The sequence below is a fragment of the Lagopus muta genome, chromosome Z (assembly GCF_023343835.1).
Source record: "Lagopus muta isolate bLagMut1 chromosome Z, bLagMut1 primary, whole genome shotgun sequence".
Classification (NCBI taxonomy): Eukaryota; Metazoa; Chordata; class Aves; order Galliformes; family Phasianidae; genus Lagopus; species Lagopus muta.
In genome coordinates, this window is record NC_064472.1 from 74802842 (window position 1) to 74821008 (window position 18167).

Sequence of the window (18167 nt, forward strand, 5' to 3'; positions counted from 1 at the left end):
GCCTGAGCAGCCCGAGGTAGGGGTGGCAAGCTGCTGGACACAACATCCCTTCCAGCCCAGCCATTCTGTCATTCCATGGTGACAGTCTACTTGACTGGCAAGAGCAGCAGATGGAGCCTTGCACTGGCACAGCGTTATGAAACGCAGGACTTTCTTTGCAATATAGCATTTTGTTTAATGCAACGAGTGCCCCTGCTTCCTCTCCAGAGCACATCTGGTGGGATGAAGGCTGGCCAGGATGGAGCTGCTGTGAGGATTTTGCTCCCCTGCACTGCAAGGCTCTGTCAAGACAAAGCGTTTGGGTCCAGGAACACCTCAAGTTCAAAAAATATAAATGAATATTTTCTGCAAGGTGTGGGTTACATTTTTCTGATTTTGCTGTAACAGTGCTAGTTCTATCTCTGGGTCTTCGGTCCCTGCAGAAGGACTGCAGGATGCTGCTGCCTAAGCAGTGCAGGAACATGTGCAGGAGTGAGCAGGCACCTCCAGGACAAATTTTTCAAGCTGTGCCCTGCTGAAATGGCAGGATTTGTAGGGCAAACCCAGCCCGTCCCCATCGTGCCTGCTGACCACGTCCCTCAGTGCCACATCTCCACGGCTGGCTGGCTCCCATCTCCAGGGATGGTGACTCCACCTCCTCCCTGTGCAGTACATGGGTATCCATCCAAGAGGACCTGTTTGAATTAATAATGGCCTTCAGCTGTGGCTGAGCTGCCGTGAACCTACCTGACTGGCACTCCAGGTTGTGGTCGAGGCAGAGAGGTTTCAGAGATATGATGGTGGCAACAAGGACAGCTGTGCTGTCAGCTTCCAGCTGTATCCTATCCTTCTACTGGTGTTTCTCCTCGCCCCTGCTGGTGGTCATGCTGCGGAATGGCATCCGGCATTGCAAAGCTTCAGGGACCTTTCTGTGCCTTTCAGCAGGGTGCCTGATAGCAGACAACAGCATTCATTTGAACTGTGAGGAGGGAGTGGGCATTTGTAAGGGAGCCAATCCCTTGTTCTGGTGTCATGGTGGAAGACAGATTTCTTTACACTGCTCCTTAATGAGTGAACTTTTGCAAGCAAGGTAATAAATCAGCACCATGCTGTAAATTGTTTGCCCCACACCAGGCATTGTGTTCTTTGCCCCAGTACTAGGGCAGGGTCTGGTCTCTTGTTCAGCAAGCTGCAGTTCCTGCTGGCTGCCACCCAGGTCGTTTGCTGGCGGTGGCTATGGGGAGGAGCGGCCTTCAGCCCCACTGCAGGCTCATGGTGCTCCCAGCACTGTCCCATGTCAGAAAGGCTTTGGAGAGCATCGTTGTTCAGCCCAGGCAGCACTTTGAGCAACAGCAGGAGCTGTGGGAGGGAGAGGCTGCAGGCATGGTAGGAAGGGAGAGTTGGCACTGTGTACCAGAAACCCACAGGAGGTAAAAATCTCAGTGTGCCTCAGCCCTTTGAGAGTGATTTCTTGGCTGCTGGATTAATGACCAGCTTACCCTCTTCTCCAGCAGCTGGGAGCAGTTGTGTTTCTCTGTGGTCTCCTCTTTCTTGCTTGTTTGAGTGACCTTCCTTTGCTTTTATTCTCTCCACTGCAGTGCAGTAAGATACACAGTGGCCTTTGCTCATGCACTGTGGTCCTTGGCAGAGGAAAAGGCATTATCCTTAGCAATCAGATCTAAAGGAATAAAGAAGCTGGCATTAATATTCTGCATAATACAATGCCTGCATCTTAGCTCGTACTCTCTTGCCTTCATCTGCTAGGAATGATTCTTCCCACTGTGTACATTTTTGTTTGGTATCAGTTGCAGATGTTAAAAGCTTCTTCTCTGTTTTACTGCCCCTTCTGCTCTCACCATTCTGTGGGTGGTAGAAATAGGAATGGCACAACTCACTGCTGTATCCTAGGATGGACCAGAGGGAGGGATGAGCACAGTGCTGCTCAGCAGCGTGACACACCACCTGCCTGCCTGGCCTGGTGAGATGGCAGCACCAGGATGGCGCTGCTCCTGCAGAGGTGGGATTTGTGTGGCAGACTCCTGTCTCACATTTCTAGGAGTCTGACTTGTCTTAGCCACCAGCTAGGGACCTGATGGTGGGGTAAAGTCTCCTGGGCTTCATTCCTTCTTATCTATAGTGACTGCTGCCATTTGCCCAGGAACCCTGGGGACAGCACACGGTGATTCTGCTGCAGCATGGGGCCTGACCCATGCTCCCTGGTTGCCTTTCCCAGCCTGGCACTGCTCATGCTCCTTCCACCCTGTTGAGCATTAGCACCATTGCTGCCTGCCTGCTTGCTTTGCAGCTTCTCTATTCAATGTGGTGCAGCTCCAGCATGTTTCTGTGGGGGCACAAACCTACACCCCATGCTGCTGCCCACTGAAGTACAGGCACCACAGGGCTGCTGCAGGTGATCCACCACCTGCTGAGTCTGCTCAGTGCACAGCCTTCTTGCTGCGGAACACTGTGAAATCCAAGCACATAGGACAGCATGAAGTAGGAGGTAGTTTCATCCTAAGGGGATGCAGAGTCCATCAGGTGTAGCTGTAAGCAGGAGGTTGGGTAAGAGGTGGAGCAGAGAGGCCATGCTGCAGCAGGCAGCACCGTGTGCCCCATCTCCTTACATTTCCCTGTGTGTGCATATGCAGCTGTTCACTGCAGAGGACAGGACACTGCGTGGGCATACAGCTTGTCCAAACTGGTGGCCACGGGTTCATGAGCCCCTTCTGCTTTTCCAGTGGCTCTTATTACGTATTTCTCCATGCCTCTTCTGTGCTTTTACAAAAGTATCTCATTGCCATCATCGGGCTCACTTGCAAATGCCTCTTCCACGTCCACACAGGTTAAGCTCAAGGCCATTAGCAGTTCCATGTAATCACTGCCTCCCTCTGTCATGAGTGTAAGGCAAAGTGGAAAACCACTCTCAGCAGTAGAAAAAAAACACCCTCATTAAGAGTATTATCTTGTTAAGTAGACAGCATGGGATGGAGAAACTGCATTTCATGTGGCTGCAAGACCCCTTCCAACCCAACCTTGTGGTGATTCCATGAAAGTTATGTTGCCTTCATCAGCAGCAGAAAGGACAACTAGGAAATGCAAACTGGGAGACTGTTATACCTGGCATCACTCAAGAAACACAACAAAATAAATTCGGCAATCAAATCAACAGAACACTTGGGAGAAATGAGCTGGCATAACAAAGCCCCTTTCATTTATCTGTCATTTGCTCTCTCCCATTCTCATTCACTGCAATCCCAGCAGCCTGTCCCTGGAAAACATGGTTCCCTCTGGTAGGAGACAAGAAGAAAACTGTCACCAGAAATGATGCCTACCTGTGCACAGTTTGTACAGATGCCAGAGCAGAAACAGAATTGTTTCCCTCCAAAAAAGTGAACAGGCAAATAGAAATCAACTGTTAAAAATAAATATAAGTAAAGAGAGATAGCTCTGATATTCAGTTCTGCCTGAGCTGCACAGAGCAGGTTTGGGTGCTGGTGGATCCTTAAGATCCCATTCAGAAATCCTAGCATGACAGAACCACCGTGGCTTTCAGGAATAGAAACAGTTCTGACCTTCCTGGCAGAGCCTGTAACGTGGAGGTGACACAGTGACAGGCGTGCCTGTACGTCCATGCTTTGCTGCTCCCCCCCAGAAGGAGCTTTACCTCTGCAGACACTTCTGCCATTCACTTTCAGCTGACACTGCCAAAAAGTGATGACACGAATAACGCATGCCTGTGGAGCAGGGGTATTTCTCCCTGGTAAGAGAGGGCTTACAAAAGTCTTGTAGAGAGACATGACCCAATTTTTCTTTGGGTTGAATGTATGATTACAACTCTATGCATTCCACCTGAAAATCTGCACATAATGCATTTATCTCAACTGAAAATGAAGTCCCAAATATACGAAAAAACAATGATTTGTTTGGAAACCTTGGAATCTGTTCTCAAATTTATCACAACTGCTCACAAGGCTGTGGCTAGCTGGCATACCAAAATGCATGGAATGATTTTACTACAACTGGAGCTTGCCCTAATTTAAGTCCCATTTCAAGTGCTGTTGTCTGAATCACAGCACAGGTAAGGCGATCTCACCTTGGGGAAGCATGTTTAACTCACTTAAATGAGCAGTCAACAAAAATGCCAAATCTGTCAGCCATGTTTAACCTTCAAGTTCTGGCACAAGTTTTCCTTCCAGTTCCCTAAAGGACTCGATTTCACTTGGCGAATCATAAAGATTTTTTAGTATTTAACCCTGACTTTGCTGCTTTCCTTCAGGGAAGCTGACGACGACCTGCAGCAGCATCCACACTTTTAAGGACCCCAAGAACTGGCGACGGTTGGACTTCACCAAGTTCTAGCTTTGATGATGATTTGCATGACATCAACCATTTCTTTGATGCCTGATGCAGTGACATTTTGTAAAACTGGAGTTACCAGAGGTAGCTACGTCATCTCCTATGGATTTTATACATCCTCTTTGCACCGACCATTGCTGGCACCATCCGCAGCTATACCACACGTGCTGACAAGAGTTACACAAAATCACTCTTGCGTATTTTTTTTACTGCTTCTTACAAATCAGAGACATAGCTGTGCCTCTCAGGGGCACCAAAGGAGCCATTTCTTCAGTGACATTGTATTTGTTATCAACATCTCCAATGAAAACAACCAGCAGAGCTATAAATGTAGCATCAGGACTTTCACCTACTGTCAAAACTTAATATTTGAAATTAGCATCTTTACTCTCCAATTGCTTTTTTTTTTTTTAAATACAGATTTTTCCTGTAGCCTCAGTTCAACCAGCAGACTAGTGAGATAAAATTATTCTTAAAAAATCTTCTTGTTTTTCAATCAGGACACATTATATCTACCACGCTTTCCATTGCTTAACAAATTCAACGTCAGGAAATGATTGTGAATTTTTCTGTGATCAGGCTTCCTGTCAGGTAGCCAGCTTTCACAGTCCAGTTTAATTAAAAAAAAAATAAAAAAATGTAGAGGTGACTTTTTCCAGTTCCACCATTTTATTTTTACAAAGCATCCCCTGATATGTGTGGAATGTGGCAGCATGTTTCTGCACATAATGTCTTTTGAAATCGTCATCTCTGAAAACTGACACAGTTTCCTAGCAAATTAAGCACAGTGCCATATCATTTGTCTGTGCTGCACTGCACCCTCCCCACGTCCTGGGGCCAGGCTGCTGGGAAGGGCAGATCTTGGGTTGAGGGATGAGGTTTAGGGAGAACTGTTGGTGATGGGTGGACTGGGTGATCTTGCAGGTCTTTTCCAACCTTGGTGGTTCTGTGGAACGTCTGTTCCCATCAACTGAGAGACTTCAACGGGGCTGTGCTGTGATGCTGGAAAGCCAAATCCAACAGAGAAGAAGCATCCCCGTGATGCTGCATCTGCAGAATAACTGTTGAGAATGAAACTGTTTCACCCCTGCTTTTTAGTTAATCTTTCTGCGTTTCCTCTGGCTTCCCGAGGCTTTCTGCACAGGCAAAGGGAGAGAGAGGGTGCCAAGCTTGTGATTTTGATCATTCTCAAGTCCTGGCATCCCCTTTGCCTTGGAGACCTTCAACCGCATGGCCCTTGCAATGTCCATCATCCTGGAAAACAACAGGAAAACACTGTGTTACTGGGGCAGAGAGGTCCTCTGAGGAAGACACTGCAAAAAGAGAAACAGCTTTTTCACCTCGAGAGAAAAGCTAAGAGGCAGAAGCAAGCAGGATGTCTGCTTGCATCTCAACACAACCACGACAACATAAGCCGGAAGTATTTAAAGACTACAAGGCAGAGCCTTGCTGTAGAGGCTAAAACACCAAACTGGACACAAGCACCTCGGAGAGTATTATAAACCCATGGTGCCTTACTCAGGGTACAGCAGGCTTGGAAGAAAAAAAAAAAGCAAGCAACCTGTACTAGTTTCCCAATAGAATCTTATACTATGAGTGACAGGATGGAGAGAACCTAGAACAAAGGAAGCATCTTCTCTTAACTGCTGAAATACAGCAGTCCTGGATGTGAACGGAAGGTCTTGGTTGAGATCTGTACTAAGTAGGGCTTGGTCAAGATGTCACAGGCCAGAACATACCTGGAGACTTGTCAAACACAGAACAAAGCATGTCTAAGCAAATGTAGCAAGGACATGACAGTCTGGGACCATGAGGACACATCTCAGAATCCTCTCAGCTGATTTCACATCTTTGAAAGACAAACAGATTCAGATGGCAAGAGGTATCTGGTGCTATTCAAACAAACCTCCCACTCTAAGCCATGATCATTCCAAGGCTAAATCAAATGGCTTTTAGCCAGACGCCTCATCTTCATTTTTTCCAACAGGTTGCTGCTTCCCTCACTGTTTTTCTTACCACCATGCTACAGTCTATGCTCCCAGCTCCAGTACAGCGCTTAAAAGCAAAAAACTTTGGTGTTAACTGCCAAAAATGTCTTTTATTGAAAAGCTTACTTGCAAAGCAATAAAATTTTAAAAAGTATAGAAAACCAACACCAGATTACACTGTTAAAGCCACTATTAGGCAACAAAGAACAGAACTGGAGGCAAAACCCAGAAATCTTTGCAACAGGTTTGACTATAGAGCTTAAAAAAAACAAGAGGCAGCTAACAGCTCTGATAACTTCCAGTTATCCCAGAATCTCAAAATTAAATCCTTCTAGGAGAAGCCCCAGCTTCTAGAATGTTTTTCACAGTGTTTTTCACAGCTTTGTCCTTTCCGTTCCTTCCCAGCTGCATCACCTCTAAACAACCCCAGTGGGAAAGATAAATGCAGTGGAGCTAGGCAGCAAGTGTCTTTAGAGTCACCACAACTTGCGGAACAGGAAAGGCTGGGACCCTATCAAACAGAGCTGAGCAGCTACCAACAGGGCCACCCGACCCACTCCCAAACAGAAATAACAAGCTGCCTGATGAGCTAATGTCTGCTGGGAGATTTCCCAGCAAGCTCAGCAGGCTGGCTGATTAGTTCTGACCAATTCCTGATTTATTCTGCAGGAGCCAGAGAGATGTTATAGTGCAAACTGCAGTGGAAGAGCTCTCAGTGCCAGAGAGCTGTCAGGCTCTGCCTGACACCTGCAGGCTTAAGCACGTCTTGCAGCTAGCAGCACAGAGACACCACTTGGCAGGAGAAACGTTATTTCTCCACAGAAAAGTTAAGCCTAGGCAGAAACTTCCCCAAAATTGAACATGACAAGCACTGTTTGCCTGGATGCTTACACTGCAAGTTGTTCTCTACCCGTTCACCTTCACTGAGCTGGCACTGGGAGGAGCAGCCAGAGCGCTGTGACATCCAGACACACTCTGACAAACTGAAGAGATGATGTGAGCAGAGCCTCATGAAATTACATTGCAAAGTCCCACACCAGGGGAGGAGCAGCAACTACATGCTTGCAATCTGCCTGGGAGACAGAAAATCTGTTCCTAGCTTTCCAGCTACAGTTGGATACAAATCTGTACTTGCATCCAAACTGATAACTAGCTGACACAAGATCTCTGCAGAAAGAAGGGATACACGGGACTGCTCAGTGAGGAACAACGTGATTTGGCAGACAAGAAACAGCACTGGGTAGCACCTGGATAGGTTTTCTGCCATTTTGATGCTGCCTGCCTTAAGTTTTCCCACTTTCAAATAGATGAAAAGCCTTACAGTGCACCTGACCAGCTTTGTGAAAAGCACCCTTTCAAAGCTCTGAGTTGTTTAACCACCCCATTACACGTAGCAGGGCTCGAATTTAAAACTTCAACACAGAGTCCAACTGCAATTTAGAAATCTCACAGCAGGTATCACTGCACTATTTGGGCACAGAAGAGGCTCCAGAGCTCTCTTCCCACAGATTGCTTGCACGAGAACCATAGGCATCTTAACAGGTGTGAGCAAATATGACTTACCTGCTTTCATGGAGCTTCAAGTCATTCTGCAGGACAGTGAGGTCTATTTGGAAGTTTTTAATGTGCAGAGCCAATGCAATGACATATGCTGCAATTTTAGTCTTCAGTGATGCAGAGATTAAATTCTGAACACTAAACAGCAAGAGTGAGAACAGATGAAATGCAGAGAGTTAACAAACCCAAAACACAACCATTTATGAGGTGCAGGCAGAAATGGAGCCCCAGTTAGCTATGACAAGCATTTCCTAGGCATGAGAAAAGAGCTTTAAGCAACACACATCTCTGATCACAGGGGCCTTCAAGGTCTTCCTCACCAACTGCCTGTTTCTGTTCAAAAGTGGAAACGTTTATTGGCTTACAGACCTGATTAAATCACTATCTACTGACACTTCTGCCTCCCAGGCACACTGGCAAGAGGACAGCAATGTGAAGCTGAGCTTAGGGTACTCACTGCAACCATTAATGGCACCTGAAATACACAGCACACAAAGCAGGTCTGAAAACATTTATTTTGACTGTTCACCTCTGGTCTGAGTCTTTACAGACAAATGCTCCCTCTGGCCCATTTGGACTCAAACTTTCTTCTTAACGTCTGGTTCACAGCAAATAGCAGCTGTATGATGGCTGAACCATGGCAGTTAGGCTTGTTTTGTGCAGAGGCTGTTGGATTCTTGAGGAAATGCATTGAAGCAACAGCTATAATTCTTCTCACTCTTGCTGATAAAGTCAGCCTGGTGATGCTGGCTAAATTCACAGGCACAGGCTTGTTTATGCACACATGCTTCTGCCTCTCCCAGTTACATTTTTCATGGATGAACACCAGTCATAACAGAATATTCTACCTGCCCTGGTCTGCAACTCAAGAGAAGCTTCTGCTGTTTCCACTTTGGTGCAGTGTTATTTGATAATGACTCTGTGGCCCTTCAAGCTGTATTCCACACCATTTGAACATCAATAACATCAAAGCAATCACAGCTCCTTACCTGCCATTGTTGTAGGTGAGTGAAGTGAAGTTCTTCATGAGTTTCCTGCTAATGATGTGAGGGCATTCAGGACCCATCGGATCTAGGATAGAAAGGGGTTTCACAGTGAGCACCAAGACTAGTTATTTTCACATCCATTTCAAGCCTTCTGGACTAATTCCTGTTGGATGACTCCTGCATCTCCACCCATGCAGAAAGATGTTTACAGACAGACTCACCTCCCTCACCCATCTTCCCTGTCACTGAAAATGATAACGTTGGAATTTTTGTAAGAAACAGGAGCACAAGGTCTGTGAAATACAGCAAGTCCTGAAAACTTCAACCAAAACATTTGTGTGGTGCTTTTGAGAAAAGCAGTTCCTGCCATTTCATAAGCAACATTTTGAAGACTGTCATTCACACACTGAGATATCAAGCAAAGTCTGACACGAACCCCCTTTCTTGAGAACACAGAAACACCTAAAGATTGCACTCTGTATGTATGTCTCTTGCAGCTAAAAAATGGAGGCTAGATGAGGGAGAATGCTGATAGCTTCCTGCCTCCTGGCTCAGGAGTAAAGTTTGATAATACAAAACGTGTTTTTAGGTACAGAAACCATGAACTATCAACAAGTGAAAAAAAAATCTCAAATTCAGATCTAAGCTATTTTGTCTCCTACAGATAGGATCTCACAGCAGGACCCTGATGTGTGACAGTTAGAAAGGGACTGAAAAGAATGACACTTGTATATCCCAGCACATGCAGATCTAAAACTCCACATTGACATGGAAATACTGACCCTCATCATAGAATCACAGAATCACAAGGTTGGAAAGGGGCTGCAAGAGCATCCAGTCCAACCGCCCTCCCATCGCCACTGCCGCCACAAGCACTGAACCAGATCTTGCAGCTCCTCATCCAGATGCCTCCTGAACACTGCCAGGGACGGTGACTCCACCACCTCCTGGGCAGCCATTGCAGTGCCTGACCACTGAGAGAAAAAGTTCTTCCTTATGTCCAACCTCAACCTCCTCTGGCACAACTTGCGGCCGTTTCCTCGGGTCCTGTTTGTTGCCTGGGAGCAGAGGCCAAACCCCTCCTCATCACAACCTCCCTTCAGAAGTTGCAGAGTGCAGTGAGGTCTGCCTTGAGCTCCTCTTCTCCACACTGAACAATCCCAGTGCCCTCAGCCACTCCTCATAAGATTTGTGCTCCAGTTTTGTTGCCCTTCTCTGGACACGTTCCAGGGCCTCAATGTCTTTTTTGTAGTGAGGGGCCCAAAACTGAACACAGCACTCGAGGTGCGGCCTCACCAGTGCTGAGTACTGGGGACAATCCCTGTACACCTCCCTGCTCCTGCTGGCCACACTGTTTCTAATGCAGGCCAGGATGCCATTGGCCCTCATGAAACAAGCTGAACTGCAACTGCTGCAGGTAGCCATTTATCAAACGGGTAACTCCAGGTAGCTTCAGTATGTCTTACGATAGTATCTACAAACCACATCCCAGCAAGTAGCTGAAAAGGGGAACAGCTGAAAATTCTCTTACGCTTCTTCTTGATGATTTTCAGAAAGCTGAACTTAATAAGGATGTCCAGAAACCACAGGCATCGAGCTTTGCGATCCCTGCTCTTCTCATCAGCAGGCAGGAACTTCAGCTCCTCTAAGACAAAGGAGCAATGGCTGAAGAGGAAAGAGAGGAAACGTGAGGACCAAAGAATCAGGGACTAGCTACTTATTAGAACCATACACAACACACCCTTAAATTCAATGCACAGCTCTTTCAGGTTAGAATAGTTCCCTGGACACTAATACTAATGCTGTGTGCACATTTTCTTTGTCCACCAGTCAGCACATTCCTGCTTGTGGCACTACACAGATCCCTGCACTGCAGAAACCACAAGTTTCTGCCTAGGCACAGAAGGGAAGCAGTGAAAGTGAGCTGTTGCTTGTGCTTTACCTGCTTACTTCAGCACCAGGACTTAACACAAGTCCATGTCTGTTTGCAAAGCCACACCAAATTCCAGTTACGACAGTATGTGGTGCTCAGCCACAGGCATGTCATTCTTAGCACAGATCTGTGGCCCCATACCTAGGCATCTGCCTTCATCCCACACTTTGGATTTACTCCCTATCTTTCCCTATAATCAGTTCCTAAAAGGACAACTGCACTGTTGTGCACAGCACCTTTTCTCCCATAACGTTACACCTCCACGCTTCCAAAGGTAAGCAGAGATGGCTGGACCTAATGTCTTCCCTTTGGACTGGAGACTGTAACTATCCATACTGTGGAGCTGTTAAAGCTGCTAACAGCTGCCATCCTGCCTGTAAGAAGAACCACATTTTCGCAACGCCAGCTATTTTAGCTATTAAAAAGCTGCTTGTGTAAGTATTACCTTTTCTCTTCTGTTTTCTTGGTGATTTCTTCTGGAGTGATGTTAACAAAAGCTGCTGCTGGATTCTGCAATGCTTCATATTCTGCTGGGGACAAAACTGGATGGACTTTAAAGAAAAAAACACGAGGACCTTCTTTCTTTACTGGTTCTGAATAGCTCATAGTGAGATATAGTCTGTCAGCTCTTGCTATAGGAGGTGTGGGGCAGGGAAGTGGGGAAGAAAATTATAAATCAGCAGGATGTGACAACAGAACTTGCAAGCGAAACCAAATGTCTCTGAAGTATAGTGGCTCAAACACAAAGAATTTCTCATACTTTTGGCCTCACTGCTATGCTTAGCTGAATGGCTCCCAGCAGGCAGGCATAGTATCCCCCTCTTTATAGGAAGGAAGAAGAATACAGAACTGAAGGCTCAGCTCTGCTGTCACATGCCTAGCAGCACTTTCTCCCACATGCCAGATTACCAACAAGGAAGTTTACAGGCAATGGAGATCACACTGCCTCAGAAAAAGATACTGTCCTCAAACTTGTAAACGTTTTCTGGTTTGTCAGCATCTTCATGACATGGTGGTAGGAAAATGGACATGTTCTGGTCATCATCTTGGGCCACATCCTGGATCAAAGCTTTGGAGTGAAGAAGAAAAGAAGACAACATTTGGACCGTGCAGACAAAGCCATAAAGAATACAATCAAAGTCCATGACTTCTTGTAAATACAAGCCAACTCAATGGGGACTTTGGATTAATGCTAGTTGATAGCCCCTGCTCCAGAACAGGTAACTGGAACTGTTTAGTTTGGAGAAGAGGAGGCTGAGAGAAGATCTTACTGCTTTCTACAAATACCCAAGAGGAGGTTGCAGTGAACTTGGACTCTTTTCACAAGTATTCAGCAACAGAATGAGCAGTAATGGTCTCAAGTTGCACCAGGGAGGTTTAGGTTGGATATCAGGAAAAATTTCTTCTCCCAAAGTGCTCAAGCATTGGAACAGGCTGCCCAGGGAGGTGGTAGAGTCACCATCCCTGGGGGCTTTCAATAAATGGGTAACTGTGGCACCGAGGGACGTGGTTTAGCAGGCGTGGTGGTGATGGGTTGATGGTTGGGCCAGATGATCTTAAGAGATCTATTCCAAACTTAACTGATTTTGTGATCTTGAGTTAGAAGGGACCCACAAGGACCATCAACTCCAACTTGACTCCTGGCTCTGTACAGGACCACACAAATCTCATACTGTATTGCTCAGAGAGTGTTCCAAGTGCTTCTTGAATCACTTCTGTGAACTTTCTGCTACTTAAGATTCAGAAATGCCCTAGACTAGAAAAAAATTCAAGGCAAGAAGTGCTCCAATATGAACTGATTGGTACAACAGCACCTCTTGTTTCTACAGTGTGTAAAAACATTGTTTTGACACCTGGTGTCCCAATGGACATCCATTTGGCCCAGAGAAATTCGTTGAGCACAGCAAACATGGAGTATGGAACACAAGGGATAGAGTTCTAAAGCTGATGAGAGATGATAGTCAGCAGATGTCTCTCCCATTCATAGCTAACGCAGGTTAGAATCCCACAAGCACTGCAAGAAGGGAGCTCTAAAGGTGTCAAGTCCAGCTATCTGTTTGGACTAGGACTGCCTCCAGCACTACGTCAGAGGAGCCCTGGCTTTGTACAGGCTTTGGAGATCACCTAAAGAACAGTGACCATTCACCTCCCTGTAACCTGTCACAGAACTGCACTACCCTTCAAGGCAACAAGTCTCTCTCTCCCACAGCCTGGAGATTACTGCAACTTCTGCTGCTAACACTTTCTGTAAAGCCTTACAGTGCTGGCAGAGGTTAGGCTCTGACTGCCCTTTCAGGTAGCTGTGGACTGTTGCAAGCCTCCCTGTGGCCTCCTCTTTACTGGACTAACCAAACTCAAAATGCTGTGATACTGCTTAAGTCAAAAGATACTATTTAGACCATTTTCCATACACTGTGAACCTTTTTGAACCTCTGAACCTTTTGTTAATGAACAAACAGTTAATTAGTGACCCTTCTCAAGCCAGGTGAATTTTATGTTGGTAGAGCAATGGATCTACTATCTAATGTTGGTAGTCCATGGATCTCTAGAACACCAACAAAAACAGGCAGCGATGGACACTGATAACACAGGAGCTTTCCCTCACCCGTGCAACGCCCGCACTAAGCCCAGACAGATTAAAAAAGCACCTCCTTTTCCAATAAAAATTGGCAAGTTCCTCAACACATGCCCATCTCAGCAGTTAAACCAACCACCTACCTTCTTAGTCAAGGAAAACACCTTTCTTCTTCCTGCCATATTTGGCAAGGAATGGACAGGAAGAAGGTAATTTTGACTGCCTTCATCAACATCTCAGACAACATTCTTACCTGTTACCCCCTTTGCATCTATCACATCTGCTGCTGCTTTTGTCACAGCTGTATTCAGAATATCATTGCCCACTGCATTCATTCGCCGAGAGTTCAGAGCTCGCTTCTGCTTGCTGGTACCAAAGGCTTCAATGCACAAATCCACCTGTGCATAACAGAGAAGCAAATGACAACACACTGCTGAACTCCAGACACTTTGCATGAAGGAAGAATACCCAGATAGCCACTGCTTGTTCCACATTTACACTTTTACAGTAATCTCAAACACACCACTGGGTAAAACCCAAGCATACTACAAAAAATGCACGAGGGCGCGTTTTGCCTGGCACTGTGGACAAGCCTAATGTAGTCAGGAAAACACTGCTAAGCTAGACACTAACAACATGCTGCCTCAAAAACTTTCAACGCACACAAGAAGCGCCAACCCTGCAAAGTTTGTCCTGCAGCAACCAAACATCTCAGCCTCAGACAAATATCTACCGCTGCCCGCTGGATAACTACAGCAGAGTGTGATACTGGGTTTCAACTTTACCTTTTCCCTGTAGGATTTATTCTGATAATCCCTTGTGTCATCAGGAATTGCATTATCTACAAAAGAATAAAAATTAGTATGCTTGGCTTGCAGCAGGCAGGAAAGTGCATGTATTTGGTACCCGTTCAGCTCTAGAACATTACAGAAGGACTAGGTACTCCACTTCAGGATCTTCTCTACAGGATTTTGTTAATAAAAGAATACATTGAATACAAAAGATTGTGTACCTGAAGGAAAAAAAAAAAAAAAAAAAAAAGAGGGAAAAAGAGGACAATTTTTGCTACAAAATCTGAAAGTGTAATACACAGATTGCAGCAATACTAAACTCCTACTGCCCACAAAAGAAAACAGTTTCTTAAAGATCATAATCTTAGGGTTATTTCAACTAGATTCTGTAATAAAAAGCAGTTCTGCTGGTGAAAAGCTTCTCTTTTTTTTTTTTTTCCCCCCTCCATCAAATGACTCAGTCTGATGACTTCATTATTTCCAAGGTTCCCTCAGCAGGAGAAGGCTGCAATTATTCTAAGCAGTGACAACTTTTTTTCTAAACCTGGTATTCCCACCCTCCCACCCCAGAACTCTCTGCTTAACCCCTTCCCTGAATTTCAGCTATGATCTTGCTCCCTTCCTTCCCTCTTCTTTCATGCTGTGCTGTTCCCCAGGTGCAGAGAGAGTGAAGCATCCTCCTTCCCTCATTCTAAGACAGTACAGCAGAAATGAGGAAATAAGAGTAGGAGGAAACAGAGGGCAATGCTGTCAGTAGCCTATTAGTTAGTTGCTGAATGCATACATGTTTCCAGGATGCTGTGACCTTGATGCCAGGGTTAAATACAGAATTGTCCTACCTGACAGTAAGGGTTGCATATTGAATATTTCAGCATTGAAGACTTCCATTTGCCCAGAATCCTTGTTTAAAACACCAAGAAAATACCTGGGGAGAACAGGTGCAAATGATTACCAGTGACAGACTCAGAGCTGAGAAAAATGAATTTGCCATCTCCAAAACAGGTTAATTTCAATCAAGTCAAATCCTTCTCGTTTCACACTTCAGAGGAGCAAACCCAAACAGTTTGCGCTGCTCCTCACCACAGAATCATAGAACAGATTCACAGAATCCCTACAAAATGGAAGGGACCTTTAAAAGGACACCACAGCTCCATCGTGCTGCCCAGGGCCTGACTCAGCTTTGTCCTGAAGGTCTCCAGGGACAGGGCATCAACCACATCTCTGGGCAACCTCTTCCAGTGCCTCACCACCCTCACTGTAGAAGATTTTTTCTTTATATCCAACTTAAATCTGCACTCTTCAAGCTTGCAGCCATTTCCCCTTTTTCTATCACCACAGACCCTGCTGAAGTCTGTCCCCTTCTTTCCTGTAGCTCTGCTTTAGATATTGAAAGGCTGCTACCAGGTCACATCAGAGCTGTCTCTTCTCCAGGCTGTACAGACTCAGCTCTCAGCCTGTCCTCATAGGAGAGCTGCTCTATCCCTCAGATCCTTTTTGTATCCCTCTTCTGGATGTGTTCCAACAGCTCCATGTCTCTCCTGTACTGAGGACTCCACATTCGCACACAACTCTCCAGGTGAGCTCTCACCAGCACAGAGTAGAGGGGCAGGATCACCTCCCTCACCCTGCTGGCCACATATCTTTTGATGCAGCTCAAAATGGATGCAGTTCGCTTTCTGGGCTGAGGGCACATTGCTGGCTCATGTCCAGCTTCCCACCCACCAGTACTCCCAGCTCTTTTTCAAAAGGGCTGCATTCAGTCCTTTCATACCCCAGCTTGTATTGGTAGTGAGGGTTGCCTCAACCCCGGTGCTAGATCTTGCATTTGGATTTGTTGAACGTCATGAAGTTTACCACTGCTCAAGCCTGTCCAGGTCCCTCTGAATGGCATCCCATCCCTCTGGTGTGTTGACTGCAACCCACAGTTTGGTGCCATCAGCAAACTTGCTACGGGTGCACTTAACTCCACTGTCAGTGTCACTGATTAAGACATTAAAGACTACTGGCCTCACTACTGAACTGTGGGAGTCACTGATCTCCATTCAGACATGGAGCTATTAACCACCTCTCTCTGGTCTTGATTCTGCAGCCCGTTCTTCTCTCATTGAACAGCTCACCATATATTTTCAATTTGGAGAGAAATATCTAATAACCCATATCATGACCCTCTCAAAAGAACAAACACAAGGACATTAAATGGCTGGAAGTCCCTCCCCTTAAGAGTTCTCTGTAATTCTGCTTACTTTTCATTGTGTCACCCCACTTTAAGAAGTCCCTGTAGTCAGAGTAGAGATAAACCATGACCAAACAGTGCAGGACAAGTGGAGCACATTCACAGGGTACAGCATTTGCTAACAGGAGCCTGACACACACGTTACAAGCACTTCACAGCTTTGCAGGTTAGACATAACAAAGTAAGATGGTTTTACGTTGATTTTCCACCTACTCAAGAGGTTCTTCTACCAGAGGATGAGAAAGATCTCCCATACAAAATAATTCTCACAAATTCATGGGATTTGCCTCAAGGCCATAGAGATCACCTTCGTAAACCTGGACATTTCACCAAGGCTTCCAATTACAGCATGAGGCACAGACAAGTTATTAATTCATACAGCACTACTGTACTGTGGCCCCAAGTTGAATGGTGACTAATAATCCACTGGGTTCCTGAATAAAAAATGCTGATCGTGGCAATTAAGAAGGAATAAAGCTGCTGTCCCTAGGTTTCAGCTATGTGCAGACATCTTCCCACCTTTTTCTCAAGCAGAGCTATACTCCACTTATGTGTAAGCAGCTGCCAGGAGCGCATGTCTACTGCCCAAATCCTCTGCATTCACACCATGGGCTCAACGAGAACTCATCAGCCAGCTTTACAGAAGGCTACAAAAATATTTTATTTGTGCAGTTCCTCTGCCTTCACCTCCCTGTTTCTGCCACAGAGTTGCCAGCTACCCATACCTGCATAAAGAGTTACATTTCATAGCTCCACTGCTGAAGTTATTCCCCACATATGAAAGCCTTTCAGTTTCTGAAACCTGAAAAACAAAGGAAAATTACTTGAGTACATTATTTGAAAGTGCATATTTCCCTGCACAAACTTTATCCTCTCTGGTGACACAAAGCTTGACATTGCCACAACCAGCATATCTTAAAGCAGCGGAACCAGTGTGTGAAAGAATCAATAGAAAAGAGCATTATCTATTAGTCAGCTTCAGATCCTAACTGCAATGCCTTAGGTTGCTTAACACAGTTACTTAAAGCTTCTTTAAGCCTACAAAACAAGCCTTACGGATATCAAAATGTGCCAAAGGACAAAGAACTGTGGAAAGCCATCATTAGAAGGCAGGGGAGCTCAGTTTACAGCAGTTTTCCACGCTGCATTCAAAACTTTAGTATCATGTGGTGGCTATGATTAGCCAGCTGAAAACAGAGCTGGCACAAACGGCTCTGATATACACATTTTTAAGTATTTGCGTCTCTACTCGGGCATAGGATATTCCCCCTGAGGATTTTGGCTCAGAAATCATTTATTCGTCCGCTGAACCACGCATGCGGACAGCCGCAGAAATTAACAACGCGCTGCCGCGCGCCGATCACATCCCGTGAGAAGGCACGCGGGGCCGCCCAGACCGCCAGGCTTTACCAGGATCCTCCGCCTCTTCTTCCGGGGATTGGCCACATCGCTGCTCCGGTAGAGGGAGAAACGCACGGCGTCGGGCCGCTGCAGCCGCCCATTAGAGAACGTCACTGCGGGCAGAAAAACAGGCCGTGAGCCTTGCCCCGGCGCTGCTCGCCTCCTAACCCAGCCCCGCGCCCTCCTCACCCAGCAGTGCCGGCTGCTCCTCCTCGGGGTCCCCACGATAGCACCACGTCGCGGCGGCCATAGCGCGGTGCTCGCAGTAGCGCGCCCGGCTCGCTTACCACACGGCCCAAGTGCCCGCGCTGCTCGTTGGCTGCCGCCGCGGCGTGATGGCGTCACTTCCGGCCGACGCGGTGAGATCA

At 46.2% G+C, this 18167-nt stretch overlaps 1 protein-coding gene across 1 annotated transcript; it reads right to left on the reverse strand.

The window, feature by feature from the left end:
- Positions 1-4522: 4522 nt before the first annotated feature.
- Positions 4523-18149, reverse strand: POLR1E (RNA polymerase I subunit E). The gene is made up of 12 exons (XM_048931823.1): positions 17989-18149; positions 17809-17912; positions 17124-17200; positions 15005-15090; positions 14160-14215; positions 13628-13772; positions 11761-11868; positions 11245-11341; positions 10398-10531; positions 8870-8951; positions 7887-8018; positions 4523-5589 (listed from the first exon to the last, which is right to left on the reverse strand). Exons 1-12 carry the CDS (start codon positions 18047-18049, stop codon positions 5430-5432), a joined length of 1242 nt encoding a protein of 413 aa, XP_048787780.1. The 5' UTR covers positions 18050-18149; the 3' UTR covers positions 4523-5429.
- Positions 18150-18167: the final 18 nt, after the last annotated feature.

What these genes read in the sequence shown, in the direction of transcription:
- POLR1E (XM_048931823.1), bottom strand. Translation starts at nt 18,049, where the DNA reads ATGGCCGCCGCGACGTGGTGCTATCGTGGGGACCCCGAGGAGGAGCAG. An exon ending in AGAAGAGGCGGAGGATCCTG is followed by an intron (nt 17,201 to 17,808) that starts GTAAAGCCTGGC and finishes TTTGTTTTTCAG; the next exon opens with GTTTCAGAAACTGAAAGGCT. An exon ending in TATGCAACCCTTACTGTCAG is followed by an intron (nt 14,216 to 15,004) that starts GTAGGACAATTC and finishes ATTCTTTTGTAG; the next exon opens with ATAATGCAATTCCTGATGAC.